The sequence below is a fragment of the Rhea pennata genome, chromosome 23, assembly GCF_028389875.1.
Source record: "Rhea pennata isolate bPtePen1 chromosome 23, bPtePen1.pri, whole genome shotgun sequence".
NCBI lineage: Eukaryota > Metazoa > Chordata > Aves > Rheiformes > Rheidae > Rhea > Rhea pennata.
This window is the reverse complement of record NC_084685.1, coordinates 8,638,120-8,654,460: the sequence shown is the minus strand read 5'-3', so window position 1 is coordinate 8,654,460 and position 16,341 is coordinate 8,638,120. Positions and strand designations below refer to the sequence as shown.

The following is a 16,341-nucleotide window of genomic DNA, read 5'->3' as shown; positions in this document are numbered from 1 at the left end:
GTGGGGGCCCCAGCTCACCCACCTGGAGCAGGAGGAAGAGGTGGAATTAAGGCAAATCACTCCTGTTATCAGCCTGGGGGCTGTGCCTGCAGAGTTCAAGATTTCTAGACCGGGGAGCAAGTCAGCATTAGCCTCTGATTGCTGCAATCACTGTGAAATGGGGATGGAGCTTATTTGCCTATTTTGCACATAATTTGCAGGGCGAAAGACTGTATTCTTTAAGGTGGAAAGAGAGTGACCCTGTTGTCTCACTGTTCCCTTAAAAGTCTCCTAAGCATCGCTGAACTTAGAAAAGACCACTGCAGACTCCAGCCCCGCCTTCTCCGTCCATGGTGAAGCTTCTCCTCCGCTGGAACTGCAGGGCAGGATAAACACCAGGGGTTCACGGACACGTTTAACCAGCAATTTAGCCTTGCTGGGCCAGAGCAGGGGCTGTGACTCCTGCTTTGCTGCATTGTACGAATGAGCAAGTCATGCCTTTATCTCAGGCATCCCTCCCACTGCCAGAGAGGCAGAGATCACAGCGGGAAAGAGCCCCCGTTCCTGGCTAATCAAACACGGAGCAGCATTAGTTACTGCGCTTCCAGCTCTAGTTTCCATAGAGCATCCGGTAGTGGAGGCAACACTCAGCTTTCAGCAAGGCTCAGCAGCAGTTCAGCCCCGGGAGGATCTTGCTCCTGCTCAGAGTAACTCAGAGCTCTGCCTGAAGCTCAGTGGCCGCCGAAGAGGACAAGCTCCTCCAAGGGATGCGCTGAAGAGCTATTTGGCGAACCAGCATGTATAGCGGCAGCCTGGGCACACGGAGGTCGTGAGAGCTTTACACCCACGTGATGTGGGATCTAGCAGAGCTAATACACCCCTGTTTGGGCCCCAGAGTATTTACGGTCAGTGTGGCCGTGCCAGGGAAAGGCAGAGAGCGCGGCCAGGTGAGCTGGAGCGCTGGTTTGGGGGCAGAAGGCAGCTCACCGGCAGCTCTCGCCAGGAGCCGCGCTGGGCAGTCCCCGCGCTGCCACGGGCGGTGGGGAGCAGCCAAGACGCGCCGTGCCGGAGCCCAGGCCGCGGAGCCACGCACTTCGTACGTCTCGGGAATGAGAGTGCTCCCTGCAAGGAGTCGGGAGGGCAAGCCTGGGGAGGAGAGGAACCAGCCGCCGAAGCAGGCGGTCTGCGCCGGGGTGACTCGCGTCTGCCAATTCGCTCTCAGCTCGAGTCCGAAGCGAGTCAGCGCGGCTCTTCCAGCCTCGGCGGGGGACACGCAGGCGGGCGAAGATGAGCGCACCGGCCCCGTCCGTCTTGCTCGCCCCTCAGCACTGACTCCGGTGCTCGTCCTCCTAATTGCAGCCAAACTGCCTGTGTGGCGGAAGGTGGCGGCGGGCGATGAGGCGCCCCGGGCAGGGAGACGGGACGCGAAAGGGGAGAGGAGACGCGTTGTTTTAATACCCCATTCAGCTGCTTTTCTAGAGCAATTCCTTTCACATGAGAACAGCACAGAGAGCATTATCAACACGGGTTCCCACCTGCAATAAGAAAGTTGCCTAAAGTTTTAGTTAACTTTCTAATCTGCTTACAACTCTCCTGCTCCTTACTGCGGCCCTTCTGCCAGCCCCGAGCGTCACCCCCGGCCACCCGGGAGCAGCCCAGCGAGAGCCGCCGGCGCGGCAGCAAGGGCTTGGCGAGCGGGATTGAACGGCCCCGCCGGAGACCATGAACCCACCCAGGGACCCCCATGCGTCTCCGTCGAGGAGAAGCAGAAAAACAGGAAAAGCAGACAGGCCAGCCCCCCAGCTCCCCGGCCCGCCGCTGCGCCGGCCCCTCGCCCTTCGCCGCAGCCGGCTGCGGGGCAGCAGCTGCCGGGCGGCTACAACGCGCCCTGATTCCACCGCCAGCGGGAGCAGTCTGGCCAGGTTCACTCTCCTATATAAGCAGTTTGAGGGCAATTTCATTTTCAGGATATTGATTTGAATTTCACAGTGTTTGAAAAACACTGGAAAACAGATTTTAATCTCTTTAAGCCTTAGGGGTTTTCTTTTAAATAAATTTCTTTATATAGAAACTGACGATTTTTGGCTAAATACGAGCTGACTGTACTGCTGCAGGACCAGTAACTTTTCAGGATGGCGATGGGGGCAGAGACCGCACGGTCAGGCGCACCCGGGATTTCTCGGGTCCGTGTCCACAGCAGGTGACAAGGAGCTTTGCTGTCTTGCTGCAGGAAGCGGAAGGAAAGCAAAGCAAAGGGGAGGCGTGGGGCCGGGGCCGGCGGCCCCCGAGCCCGCGGCGGCCGAGCAGCGCCGGCGAAGGCAGCTCCGGCGCGCGGGGCCGGCACGGAGCGCGCCGGCGTGCCCCGCGGCGGACACCCCGCCGGGGAGAGCGGCCGGGCACCCGCGGCGGGAGGCGGGCGAGACGCCGGCCTCGTTTTGTGCCTCTCCGGGGTAATCGCCGCTCCGCCACCGCTTCTGGCCCGAACCCGCCACGGTCGTTCGCGCTGACGAGCGCTTTGGGAAGGGGCGGGAGGCACGAGCCAAGCAGCAGCGGCTGGGCGGCAGCGCGCGGCGGCTGCCCGCTCCACCGCGCCGTGCCGCCCGGCAGGCCGGACACGCGCCGGGGACTTATTTTTAAGCAGAGCAGTGTCTTTACTTCCGTCTTAACGAGCAGAGAGTTGTAGCTCCATGGGGAGCGAGCCGAGGGCCCTGGGCATTGCACGAGAGGGCTGGAGCAGAACCGCTGAGTACGCACGCGCCTCGCCGAGAAACGGTGAAATAAATCACGCGAGCAGCAGCCAGCCTCTGCCTCTCGCTGTCCTTCGACAACTGAGTGATGAATTTGCTGGGTTCATCGGCCGTTCACCAGTTGCCTGGAGGTGGTGGCTGTATTTCTCAGCCAGTTACTGCAATTTATCACTTCACCTTATAAACTTTTCTGGGAGAAGGAGTTTCCTCTACATCTGAAGGCAGCAACATGCTGATAGCTAGACGATACCTTTCAGAGAAAGCAGCTTTTGGGGAGAATTTTCCTCTCTGAATTTCCAGTCTGTTGGAAGGGGCGAACAGCAGGATTCTGCATTTCGGAGGCAGCGGTGGGAGGGGAGGGCTTGGCCCTCGGCCGCAAGTCGGTCACCCCTGGCCCCGACCCTATCAGCTCTGTCCTGGCGCATCTTTCTGCCTATGCCTACCTCTTGCTGCCCTCCAGCTCTGTACGCTTGGAGATGCCAAAGCGACCAAGATGAACATTTTCAAGCGGAGATGGGAGGAGCGGGTTGCGATTCCACTGCAATCTGCCCAGCTCTTTAGTCTGAGGGAGCTTGACTGATTAGTTTTACTGAGAACGTGATAATTAAAAGGTTTGGCTGAGAGTCCTGGAAACGGTGACAAAGTGCAGTAACTCTGCTAATGAGCCAGACACACTTTAAACACTAATTCCTTTTATGATGAGAGTGCTGTTGCCATTCAGATTAAGTATTTATCTGCTTGTTTAATACAGATCAATAAACTAATAACACTTCGATAGAAGTGACATTTGTGGAACTCTGGCATCATTTACAAGTCATGTTTTAAAGTCTTCTCTAATGAGCAATATTGACTTTGCACAAACCAGGCAGTGCAACGAAAGCAATGAACCCAAGCAGAATATCCTCTAAAAGCTTCCCCAGATTGGCAGGCCTGGCGAGCGCCTCTGCTTCGGCTTTCCAGGCTCCCTCCCCCCCCTTTGGCAGGGGCAGGCCGGCAAGGGCAGCGGAGCAGGATCTCAGCAGGAGCGGGAGCCTGAGCCGAGCTCCAGTGTGGGCTGAGCTGATGCTGAAACGGGCTGGTAACGCTTTGACTTGTTTTCTGCCAACTCAGTGCTCTTTGCAGGAGCTAGAGGAGTTATTCCAACAGCCTTTTTTCATTTTGCTGCTATTGTTTTGAGCCAGTGGGTCGGGAAGTCCTTGGAAAATAGCTCTTGCCTGCCTGGATGAAGCAAGACTTGGCACAGCCCAGTCTGGTGTCACAAGCAAAGTCAGCTTCTGGAGAGGAAAGTGCAAGAGAAAGGGAATTTTAGTAACTGGGAAGGACCTCAGGGTGCCCTCTGGTCCCGCTCCCTAGGCCAGGCCTTGTCTGCCCCATCTTGGACCGAGGCTTTTGGGCCTGTTCCTGAAAAGACCGGGGGAAGCAGATTGCAGCTGCATCCTGCAAGTGCAGCAGCCTCGCTTTCTGGAGCCGTGCCTTCCAAGTGTCCTAGAAAGGGTACCCAGAAGAAATCATTTCCTGAAGGATCGGCCTTTATGTACTCCAGGCATGTTCTAATTTGCTGAATATTTCAGGTTGTTGTGTTTGGTAGCTTTTTTAACTCCTCAAAAGTGGGAAGACAAACTTCTCAATCTATTGTCTTGGGCTGTTTTGCATCTGTTACCCCCATGGCTGCAATCCCAGTGCTGGAGGCACCATATGGCTTGCACTGTTATTAGAAAAGAAGCACACACACAAATAAAGAGCAGCAGGACTGAAAAAAAAATCGTTCTGAAATTAAATATTCACCTTGTTGCTAACTGCAGACTAAATGACTAAGCGAGAGGGACTGGGTTCCTCATTGCAGTGGTTAGAGTTGTATTTATTTCTCTTGTAGAGAAGTCCTGAGATATTTCTGTATTGTGTTTGATTTTAAAACATAGGGGTTACTTCCACCCTCAGTGCAACACAAGACTTCCTACTATTGCTAATGAGAGTTGTACAAACATAGGAGTAGTAAAAAAGGCCCTAAACAGTACTTAAATTTTTCATGATACGGAAAATAAGAGTGTCCCTGAGGAAGCTGCGTCTGTTAAGTGTCAGCATGGTGGAAATTATTTGTTCACATAACAAACCTGCAATTAGATAGCTACCTTGCTCAGTTGCCTGTCATTTTGCAGCAGAGCATGCCTTAGCCCAGTGTATCATGGTGTAATACATGCCTCCTGGAACCCACCTTCGATTTCCCTGGCTACAGATGGGCACGGTCTAAAGGGAACATGCGGGACACTGGTCTGCCCGGGGGCTGGAGCCCCTTGCAGGCCCTGCCATGCGGGGAGGCGTGGGCCGCGGCCGCAGGACCTCGCTGGAGGTGGGACCTCGCCGCGGCAGGGCCCGTTGATGCCACTGGAGCTGCAGAGCTGTGAGGCTTTGTCCCGAGTTCCCACCCGCTCACCCAGCACTGTGCTGTCACTCTATGCAGCAGAGGGAGGCGAGGAGCTGCAAAAGCTATTTTCCAACCCAATGAACACAAAATATCCATATGTGTTTGTGCCTGTGTGAGCCATGCTCCAAGGCTAATTGGCCAACTTTCTGCTTTCCTTTGGTGCCCTCCAGAAGGGGAGGAGAAAGGAGGTAGGAAAGGCTTTCGTGGTGCAAGGACAAAAGATACCTGCTCTCCCTAATGCAGCGGCTCCTGACAGGTAGTTTTCCATCCCTGCAGTGAGGAGCTGGCTGCTGACACACATGGCTCAGCGTACGCTCCAGTTAAAAACTACAAACCAGCTCGCTCTTGTCACAGAATCAGCATCTCTGTGGCCCAGCCCGTTCACTGTGCTCCCTCGCTTTGTGGTCAGCATACATCTTTCTCTATGCTTTGGGCTGAATGCTTGAGCAGACCTGGGTTCGACAACCAGAAGGTGTCACCTGGAGGATGCTTCCCGCTAATGAGCTCTCTGAGGGTTTCTGCTCTCACCTTTCTCGCTCTTCCCGTGCCGGCAGCCTGGCCGGCACCGCCCCGGCGCAGGGGCTCGCAAAGCAGCGCCTGCCACCGCGCAGCACTGCTCGGCGCTCGCAAGGAGAATTCGATGTGGAGCTTGCTGCGAGCTAAAATCTGGTGTTAAAGGGTCTTCCTTCCGCATTAGAGTTGAACTGCAGAGCGTGTTAGAAATGAGCCATGCATGGTGGATTTGGGAGGGGAGGGCGCGCAGGAATGAGCAAGCGCCAGTCGCGTATGCCACTCTCCACCTGGGCCAGCAGATCGTGGGATCCGGCGGTCCCTTCCCTCACCTGGCCTGAGCTTTCCCGGCCCTGGCGCTGGTGGTCCCCAGGTGAACAGTCCTGAACTCGTGCAAAATGCAGAGAAGCTGCCCGGAGATGCCCAGACCTCACAAGCCCATGGTGGTCTGTGAAAATGGCATCAAATCTGCCATAATTTTCCTTATAAAACAACAGATTTCACATTTAAATAATGTGTGCCTTTCTCCCTCCTCGGAGAGGGCCTCGCTACCCCGTCCTCCTGGGTGGACATTTGCATGGTGGTACGTGAGAGAAGTCACCTAGCAATGCAGCTGCCAGCACTGAACAGACCTAGAAACAGAAACTATGTTATTCAGGAGCTGTGCTGGTGCTGTTATCCATTCCCTTTGAAGAGAGAAAATAATGCACCCTCCCTTGTATCCTTTTGATAGCAAACAAAAGGAAATTGCTCCTAATGGCATCCGCGGCCGCAGGCTGCTGCTCTGCCTCGGCGCAGCCCCCTCTCCACTCCTCGGTGCGGGGAGCCGACGTGCGGGCTCTGGCAATGGCCTGTCCCACGGCAGGGACGGCGCCTCGGCACCCGCCGCGCTCAGGGTGCATCGTCGCACCATCTCCTAAGCAGCTTTGCTGGGCTGCGCAGCGCAGGGCTCTGGTCTGAGTTCTGGCTTCCCTTTACTTTGTTTTATCCCTCTGCACGGAGCTTTCTTCCCAAGACCCATCACTGTCTTTCATCTCAGAATATTGGTGTAAATATTGCATGATTCTGCTTCAGTCTCCAGGAGACCCAGACGTTCGATTGATTAGCTCTTAACAAGAAGTTCAGGAACTCTGCAAAGTGCATGAAATAATAAACTTGTTCCAGCATGAAGTTTCTCCGTCCAGGATCAAATTCAGGGTTAATTCATTATTCCTGACAGCTACTGCAAGAGACAGAGCAGTTAAGTAAACTAATTGTAGGGTGGGTTCTGCTTGAGCTGAAGTCACCAGGTCACATGCAATTAATATCCAAATCAATCCGACACAGAAAGCAGTAACACGCTTCTCATATTTGTGGGCTGCGTGGAGCCGGCGAGCAGGATTGACCGGATTGCCAGACCCCGGCACCCGGGGGCCTGGGCGCTCCTGAGGGAGCCTCGCCGGCTGCTTCTGCGCTCCGGAGCCGGCGCTGCCCCGGCACCCGCGGGCCTGGGCGCTCCTGAGGGAGCCTCGCCGGCTGCTTCTGCGCTCCGGAGCCGGCGCTGCCCCGGCACCGGGGGGCCTGGGCGCTCCTGAGGGAGCCTCGCCGGCTGCTTCTGCGCTCCGGAGCCAGCGCTGCCCCGGTACCGGGGGCCTGGGCGCTCCTGAGGGAGCCTCGCCGGCTGCTTCTGCGCTCCGGAGCCGGCGCTGCCCCGGCACCCGCGGGCCTGGGCGCTCCTGAGGGAGCCTCGCCGGCTGCTTCTGCGCTCCGGAGCCGGTGCTGCCCCGGCACCGGGGGCCTGGGCGCTCCTGAGGGAGCCTCGCCGGCTGCTTCTGCGCTCCGGAGCCGGCGCTGCCCCGGTACCAGGGGCCTGGGCGCTCCTGAGGGAGCCTCGCCGGCTGCTTCTGCGCTCCGGAGCCGGCGCTGCCCCGGTACCGGGGGGCCTGGGTGCTCCTGAGGGAGCCTCGCCGGCTGCTTCTGCGCTCCGGAGCCAGCGCTGCCCCGGTACCGGGGGGCCTGGGTGCTCCTGAGGGAGCCTCGCCGGCTGCTTCTGCGCTCCGGAGCCAGCGCTGCCCCGGTACCGGGGGCCTGGGCGCTCCTGAGGGAGCCTCGCCGGCTGCTTCTGCGCTCCGGAGCCGGCGCTGCCCCGGCACCGGGGGGCCTGGGCGCTCCTGAGGGAGCCTCGCCGGCTGCTTCTGCGCTCCGGAGCCGGCGCTGCCCCGGCACCCGGGGGCCTGGGCGCTCCTGAGGGAGCCTCGCCGGCTGCTTCTGCGCTCCGGAGCCGGCGCTGCCCCGGCACCCGCGGGCCTGGGCGCTCCTGAGGGAGCCTCGCCGGCTGCTTCTGCGCTCCGGAGCCGGCGCTGCCCCAGCACCGGGGGGCCTGGGCGCTCCTGAGGGAGCCTCGCCGGCTGCTTCTGCGCTCCGGAGCCGGCGCTGCCCCGGTACCGGGGGGCCTGGGCGCTCCTGAGGGAGCCTCGCCGGCTGCTTCTGCGCTCCGGAGCCGGCGCTGCCCCAGCACCGGGGGGCCTGGGCGCTCCTGAGGGAGCCTCGCCGGCTGCTTCCGCGCTCCGGAGCCGGCGCTGCCCCGGTACCGGGGGGCCTGGGCGCTCCTGAGGGAGCCTCGCCGGCTGCTTCTGCACTCCGGAGCCGGCGCTGCCCCGGCACCCGCGGGCCTGGGCGCTCCTGAGGGAGCCTCGCCGGCTGCTTCTGCGCTCCGGAGCCGGCGCTGCCCCGGCACCGGGGGCCTGGGCGCTCCTGAGGGAGCCTCGCCGGCTGCTTCTGCGCTCCGGAGCCGGCGCTGCCCCGGTACCGGGGGCCTGGGCGCTCCTGAGGGAGCCTCGCCGGCTGCTTCTGCGCTCCGGAGCCGGCGCTGCCCCGGCAGCCGCGGGCCTGGGCGCTCCTGAGGGAGCCTCGCCGGCTGCTTCTGCGCTCCGGAGCCGGTGCTGCCCCGGTACCGGGGGCCTGGGCGCTCCTGAGGGAGCCTCGCCGGCTGCTTCTGCGCTCCGGAGCCGGCGCTGCCCCGGTACCGGGGGGCCTGGGCGCTCCTGAGGGAGCCTCGCCGGCTGCTTCTGCGCTCCGGAGCCGGCGCTGCCCCGGTACCGGGGGGCCTGGGCGCTCCTGAGGGAGCCTCGCCGGCTGCTTCTGCGCTCTGGAGCCGGCGCTGCCCCGGCACCCGCGGGCCTGGGCGCTCCTGAGGGAGCCTCGCCGGCTGCTTCTGCGCTCTGGAGCCGGCGCTGCCCCGGTACCGGGGGCCTGGGCGCTCCTGAGGGAGCCTCGCCGGCTGCTTCTGCGCTCCGGAGCCGGCGCTGCCCCGGTACCGGGGGCCTGGGTGCTCCTGAGGGAGCCTCGCCGGCTGCTTCTGCGCTCCGGAGCCGGCGCTGCCCCGGCACCCGCGGGCCTGGGCGCTCCTGAGGGAGCCTCGCCGGCTGCTTCTGCGCTCCGGAGCCGGCGCTGCCCCGGTACCGGGGGGCCTGGGCGCTCCTGAGGGAGCCTCGCCGGCTGCTTCTGCGCTCCGGAGCCGGCGCTGCCCCGGTACCAGGGGCCTGGGCGCTCCTGAGGGAGCCTCGCCGGCTGCTTCTGCGCTCCGGAGCCGGCGCTGCCCCGGTACCGGGGGGCCTGGGCGCTCCTGAGGGAGCCTCGCCGGCTGCTTCTGTGCTCCGGAGCCGGCGCTGCCCCGGTACCAGGGGCCTGGGCGCTCCTGAGGGAGCCTCGCCGGCTGCTTCTGCGCTCCGGAGCCGGCGCTGCCCCGGTACCGGGGGCCTGGGCGCTCCTGAGGGAGCCTCGCCGGCTGCTTCTGCGCTCCGGAGCCGGCGCTGCCCCGGTACCGGGGGGCCTGGGCGCTCCTGAGGGAGCCTCGCCGGCTGCTTCTGCGCTCCGGAGCCGGCGCTGCCCCGGCAGCCGCGGGCCTGGGCGCTCCTGAGGGAGCCTCGCCGGCTGCTTCTGCGCTCCGGAGCCGGCGCTGCCCCGGTACCGGGGGCCTGGGCGCTCCTGAGGGAGCCTCGCCGGCTGCTTCTGCGCTCCGGAGCCGGCGCTGCCCCGGTACCAGGGGCCTGGGCGCTCCTGAGGGAGCCTCGCCGGCTGCTTCTGCGCTCTGGAGCCGGCGCTGCCCCGGTACCGGGGGGCCTGGGCGCTCCTGAGGGAGCCTCGCCGGCTGCTTCTGCGCTCCGGAGCCGGCGCTGCCCCGGCACCGGGGGGCCTGGGCGCTCCTGAGGGAGCCTCGCCGGCTGCTTCTGCGCTCTGGAGCCGGCGCTGCCCCGGTACCGGGGGGCCTGGGCGCTCCTGAGGGAGCCTCGCCGGCTGCTTCTGCGCTCCGGAGCCGGCGCTGCCCCGGCACCGGGGGGCCTGGGCGCTCCTGAGGGAGCCTCGCCGGCTGCTTCTGCGCTCCGGAGCCGGCGCTGCCCCGGTACCGGGGGGCCTGGGCGCTCCTGAGGGAGCCTCGCCGGCTGCTTCTGCGCTCCGGAGCCGGCGCTGCCCCGGTACCGGGGGGCCTGGGCGCTCCTGAGGGAGCCTCGCCGGCTGCTTCTGTGCTCCGGAGCCGGCGCTGCCGCGGTACCGGGGGCCTGGGCGCTCCTGAGGGAGCCTCGCCGGCTGCTTCTGCGCTCCGGAGCCGGCGCTGCCCCGGCACCGGGGGGCCTGGGCGCTCCTGAGGGAGCCTCGCCGGCTGCTTCTGCGCTCAGGAGCCGGCGCTGCCCCGGCACCCGGGGGGCCTGGGCGCTCCTGAGGGAGCCTCGCCGGCTGCTTCTGCGCTCCGGAGCCGGCGCTGCCCCGGTACCGGGGGCCTGGGCGCTCCTGAGGGAGCCTCGCCGGCTGCTTCTGCGCTCCGGAGCCGGCGCTGCCCCGGCACCGGGGGGCCTGGGCGCTCCTGAGGGAGCCTCGCCGGCTGCTTCTGCGCTCAGGAGCCGGCGCTGCCCCGGCACCCGGGGGGCCTGGGCGCTCCTGAGGGAGTCTCGCCGGCTGTGCTCGAGGCGCTCGAGCTGCTCCGGCCGCAGCCTTGGCGGGGGCAGGACGGGGGCAGCGCGCTTTGCGGCGGCAGCAGCAGCGGGCCTGGCTATCCCGGGCCGTCGCGGCCATGCCGGAGCTGCCGGGCGCGCGGGAGGGGTGCCGAGCGCCTGCGGGCTGGAGGCTGCCGAGGCTTCGCAGCAGCGGGTGCTGCTGCCCCGGGGGCCCCCGCTGCAACCAAGCTTTCCTGGAGTTCCTCACGCCGTTGTTTAGATAAGTTTAAATGAGCTGTGATTAAGCTAATTTCAAGGTAATTAACTCAGAAAGCTATCCTCCACTTTTTAAAATTCTAAGTGGTTGTTCATTAGGAGAGCACGAGTGGGGAAAGGCTGCGGCACAGAAGCACGAGGAGCTAAATACGTATGAATATTCCTTATCTAATTCAGTGGCACAATTAACGTGCATTTGGGGGCCTCCGTTTCCCTGGCTCGCCTGGCCGCCGCGCGGCTCCTGCACGGAGCGGGGGCTTCCTGCCGCGCTGCTTCCTTCCAGCACCCTCCAGCGATGGAGCTGCAACTTCGCAGTCATCGGTTTCAGAAATTATTTCTGAAGTTTCCACTCTTCTTGGAGTCATAACAATTTATTCATACTTTTGCCCCAGGAGCAGTGGAGCCAGAGCCACCAGCCTGCCGACAGCTCGTTCCTCTGATGTTTTAAGGGCAGGACAGACTTTTCCTCTGACAGATCCAAATAATAATAATAACAACGCTGCTACCCAGGAGCTGCCCACGGCTTTTGCACTCCGGGCCACGCACCGGGGCAGCTCCTGGGGCCGGTCCCCCCGCCTCGTCGCCCGCCTGCGCTGCACGGCCGCTCGCCCGGCGGACGGGGCTCGAGCCCCTTGGCGGGCGCCTGCCGCCGGCCCGGGCTGCTGGACCCGGTACCGGCCTGGGGGCAGCGGCCGCAGGCGCTTCCAGAGCTGCCCTCCCCGCGGCAGCCTTGACGGCTTCTCTGGGCGTTTCAGGGTAGGTTATCTCCCGGCTATTCAAGCAGTTTAAAGAAGGGACCAGACAGGGTTTGTGCCTAAGCGTGCGTTTATATTTATCTGCCCCTTGGCTTCTCCTTTGGGACTTGTTAAAGAGGACAGAGGCGGGGGGAGGGGGGGGGGTGCAGGGTTCAAAGGCCTGGAGGGGATGTGAGAGCCTCACTGTGGGGTTTTGCCTCTGTGCTCTAACGCTCTCCCAGCCCGGAGGTCTGTGCACGGGCAAGTGGGTGCTGACAACGTGGGCAGCGCATATTGCAGCTGCGGGCAGTGCACGTTGCAGCTGCGGGCAGTGCACATTGCAGCTGCGGGTAATGCATGTTGCAGCTGCGGGCAATGCACGTTGCAGCTGCGGGCAGTGCACGTTGCAGCTGCGGGCAATGCACGTTGCAGCTGCGGGCAGTGCACGTTGCAGCTGCGAGTAGCACACGTTGCAGCTGCGGGCAGTGCACATTGCAGCTGCGGGTAATGCATGTTGCAGCTGCGGGCAGTGCACGTTGCAGCTGCGGGCAATGCCTTGTGGCACCGTCCCGGGGCTCACCTGCTGCCTCTCGCAGCCAGCGCTGTGCCCCCTCTGCACAGGTGATACGCTTGCACAGGGCATGCTTTGCACCCGGGTCCCATGCAGTAGCTGCTAAATTTGCTTTAAATGGACCTCCACAGCAAAACACCTTTCCAAAGGGGATAAATCAACGTTAAAATCTTCTGTTTTGCCCAATAAAGCAACGACAGCAGTAGAGAAAAACCTGTGCTGAAGGTGATCCAATATTAACTACTCTTTAGCGTTGCTCTTCTCCAAATCTTCTCTGACTCATACAGTATGAGCCACCAACAGCTTTGAATAACTAACTGCTCCGGTCGTGGGATTTTTCTAAGTGAGAGCTCTGCTTATAAGCCTGCGTGGTTTGATGCTAATTTGACATAATGAATTGAACTTAAACTCATAATCTACAGTTCTAAGATCTCTCATTTGTGGCTTCTGTGATTTATGAAAGGTTTGGTGCAAACTAATTCTTTGTGAGAGCTCGCTCTCGTGATTAGCACTGATGAAAGGAAACCCAGCCTGATTATTTCATAGCTCTCGGAAACACAAACCGATTCCTCCCCTCTGTAACCTCGCCTTATTTAAGAGAGAGCAGAAGCAAAGTTGAGGGGGAAAAGCAGAGGAAACATCCTCATTTTGGGACCTGGCATCATGCCTCGGGTTCCTCTGCAAAAGCAGACAGTAACTTCCCCTTCGTTACGCGGCGGGGGCTGCTGTATCACCGCTTAGCGGCGTGTTGGTACCACCTCGCGTTGGGACCCCGGTGAGCAGCCCACGGTCTGGCTGCCCACCAGGGCCACCTGCCAGTGGAAACGTGGGGTCTGTAATGCTCTCCAAGCCGCAGAGACTCCGGCCCGAGGGGGATCGGCCGGCCGCGCTCCCTCCCTGCCGGCCTCGCATCCCTCCTCCTGTCCGCCGCCTTGCTCAGACAGCTTTCTTCTCCCCATTTCCCTGTGTTTTCGGCCCCACAGTGCTTTACTCTGATCTTTCCAAAGTTTCTGGTAGGTAGAAGTGGGAAAATGACTCGGAGGCCAGCGGGGTCCCAGGCTGCCTTTCCGGAGCTGCGGCATCGCCGGTGCTGCCAGCCCACGCCCGGGACAAACGCAGGGAAAGCGGTAAATCACACCTACAAATGCATTACAGCTCAGCGAGAAGGACTCTCTTCCCGGGCGATGGGGGTTGAGTCCTCTTCGACGGCGCCTATCAGCACGAAGGGAAGCGAACGGGTTTGCCGAGGCGCCGGGAGGGTTTTGCGCGGACACCACGTCTCTGCAGCTGCGGGCTGCAGCGCTGCCGCCGGGAAGAGCGGCTGCAGGGGCACCGGGCGGGCGCCTGCTAGAGACCCTGCTGACTCTGCGGCTGCGTTTCCAACGGGGCCAACCCCAGCTTAAAATGAAGCACGGACATGGCCGGGACCAATAACGGATTTAAGCGAAGGGCTCTCTTGGCGTTCGGTGAAGCGCAAAGGTCTGGCTCTACAGAGCCGGGGGAAATGCTCTTTATACGAAGGCAATTTATAATCATAACGGCAACATATGGCAAGCGACATTTCCAAGCATCTAAATCACACCAAGGCACAGGTAGGCTTCCTACATGTAAAACAGTCATGCTGCTGTGTTAGGAAATGTGAAGGATATGCAAAACCTAGCACTGAAAATGCTGGGAATGAGAACAGCCCCCTTGGAAAATTATTTAGAAAATGATACAAAAATTCAGGAACTTAGAAGTGTCTTAAGAGAGCCCTTTTCCCAACAGCTGAACATCTCCTTTAAGTCCCGTTGTCCTGTAACAAGTCAAATGCGGACAGGCATCGTCAGAGGAGCACGCAGGCAGAGCCAGCCCCTCGCCGCGGCGCCCGTGCCGCCTGCCTTCCTCCCCGGCAGCCCAACCGAGGGAAAAAAGTGCTTTTTGATGAAACTGCAGGAATTTCTTGATTTGGGTAATAATTGAAGTGTATGGCTGAGAAACGCGGCTTTCTGCAGTTGCTGGAAACTGGGACAACGTTTGGGCTTTCTCTGCCCTGCTGTCCCGGCTGCAAAGGGCCCCGGCGGCTCCCGGGATTTCAGGGCCGAGTTTCTGCAGTTTCGACCCTTGCGCTCTGCGAAGGCGGCCGCGACCCCGCGCCACGCAGCCGCCACCGCCGCGCCGCTGGGCCTGGCAGCGTCCCTGAGCCCATCAATAGTATTATTTATTTTTTAACATTATAAAATAGCAAAGATATGAGCAGGTGAAAAATGACAGATGAGCAGAAACAAATCCTCTGGAATCATAAAAGGATACAAGAGGAGAAAAAAAGACTTTTTACTGTGCTTGTGCAGGAAATCAATAAAGAACCAGTACGAGGCTGTGCTGTAGATAACAAGCAGATTATATCAGTTCTCATGGAACATATTGTTTGGCAGGCAGAGGCTGTAATAGTGCATCGTAAAGTTTAGGTTAGTGTTGTTGGCCAGGAGATTTAAATAAAACCTAAATGCTGACATTTTTGAGGGTTATTATTTATTCAATAGCCTGAGATGTCAAACCTTGTTGTCTTCAGTTTTCTAAGCAGCAGACTGTGTGCGCAGAGGCAGGTGATCGTTAAACGGGTGACGGATCATAATTTCATTGCGAGCTTCGGCACAACCCCAGATGAACAGTGGCGAAGAAGCGGGCTCCAGAGGGTGCCCAGGGATACTCTCACTTTTGCAATGGAAAATTCTAGCAGCAGAAATTTCTGCACGGATTGTCAGACATGCAACCTGCTCCTGGTCACCAGCTGTTTAGAGACTGTGAGAGCTGGAATCATTCAGGAGAGCCAAGTAAAATAAAAACTCCAGAATTTTTATCCACCATCTCTGAAATATTCACATAAATTATGCAAGGAAAAATCAACTACTGCTGATATTTTTAATTTATATGCCTAAGATTCCTAATTAGGGAAGAATTAATGCATTTTTGCCACACAAATCAGAGATTTCTGCATATTGCGCTGCAGTATCTTTCTCCCTTCTGGATTCAGTTACCCCTTTGCAAGGAGGCCAGCGCAAGGACAGATCCTGCAGAAATACCATGTCCGCAGTGCAGCTCCGTCTCGCAGTGCCGTGGGGCGTCGAGCCGGCCGGCGCTCGTGGGACGGGCTCGTTTACCACCCAGGTGAAGCTGCTCGACGCTGTGCCAATGACAGAGGTGAAATAGGGCCGCCTTGGAAAGCTAACCTTCCCTCCCAGCCTTAGATCAGCTGGGACACGGGATCAATAGGAGAAATATTGCTGGTGCTTGAAGTCAAACTGTTTCAATCTCCCCTTCGAAACGCCATTATTTTTTCCTCTACAGGACACATTTTTAATAGGCCCATTGCCAATTGCAGGCTGTTGCAGAGCACTCACTCTTATACTAATTGCAAAGCTAATTGTTCTTATTGCAAAACCCATTATACAGTACAGTTATATTGCAGTTAACGAGATGTTTGGATTAAATGGCTCACTGAAAGTCAATAAAATGAAATTTGCTTGACTATTCCTTTAATTTTTCAGATGCAGTGCTAATATACTGCTAATTCTCCCTGAAGGCCTGGATTCATTAAACTGCTTAAAGCAGGACTAATATATATATTGTGCAAAGGCAGAAGAGACGAACACCGGAGCAGCAAGCACAACATATCTGTGGGAAGCTTCCCGACGCCGAGGCCGAGCGGCTGCGCCGTGCCCGGCAGAGCCGCCCCAAGGGACGGGCCACGGCGCTGCCCACCGCCGAGGTGCCGCCGCGGGCTCGGGGCCGCGCAGCCCGCAGCAGCCGCCGCGGACGTGCATTGCCATAACGACGAGCCGTGATCGACGCAGTAAGGCTGCCGCATTAAAAGCCGTGTGTGCGGCGTGCGCCCCTGCCAGTGGATGCACGCTGTGGCTTGGCACCTACCTGCTAATTATTTTTGCAGGCAGCTCAACTACTGACGAGGCTGCGTGCAAAACCACGAAGAGCAGCAGAGCGAATAGCGGACTTTGCACGCCGTGTAGCCTGGTGAGCCGAAGATCGCTTGCTTGCTATTTGTCTCATCGCTGATGCTACATTGCCTTGCAGCATGAATGCGGATCGAACTGCTCACGCTGGACATCCCGCCCGGACTCCCCGCTAATGCCCGTTCCCGGCCAGGCTGGGAGCGGCTGGAAGATGGAGCTGCGGCAGGATTTCAGCGCGCCGG

General features: G+C 60.0%; 1 protein-coding gene across 1 annotated transcript; it reads right to left on the bottom strand.

Moving 5' to 3' along the window:
* Window positions 1–270: 270 nt before the first annotated feature.
* LOC134150157 (basic proline-rich protein-like) lies at window positions 271–10,707 on the bottom strand. Its single transcript, XM_062593759.1, has 4 exons — window positions 9,608–10,707; window positions 7,573–9,503; window positions 1,080–1,347; window positions 271–355 (listed from the first exon to the last, which is right to left on the bottom strand). The coding sequence occupies exons 1-4, from the start codon at window positions 10,705–10,707 to the stop codon at window positions 271–273; spliced, it is 3,384 nt and encodes a 1,127-aa protein (XP_062449743.1).
* Window positions 10,708–16,341: the final 5,634 nt, after the last annotated feature.

What these genes read in the sequence shown, in the direction of transcription:
- LOC134150157 (XM_062593759.1), bottom strand. Translation starts at nt 10,707, where the DNA reads ATGGCCGCGACGGCCCGGGATAGCCAGGCCCGCTGCTGCTGCCGCCGC. An exon ending in CAGGAGCGCCCAGGCCCCCG is followed by an intron (nt 9,504 to 9,607) that starts GTACCGGGGCAG and finishes TCCGGAGCGCAG; the next exon opens with AAGCAGCCGGCGAGGCTCCC. An exon ending in AGCACTCTCATTCCCGAGAC is followed by an intron (nt 356 to 1,079) that starts GTACGAAGTGCG and finishes CCTGCCCTGCAG; the next exon opens with TTCCAGCGGAGGAGAAGCTT.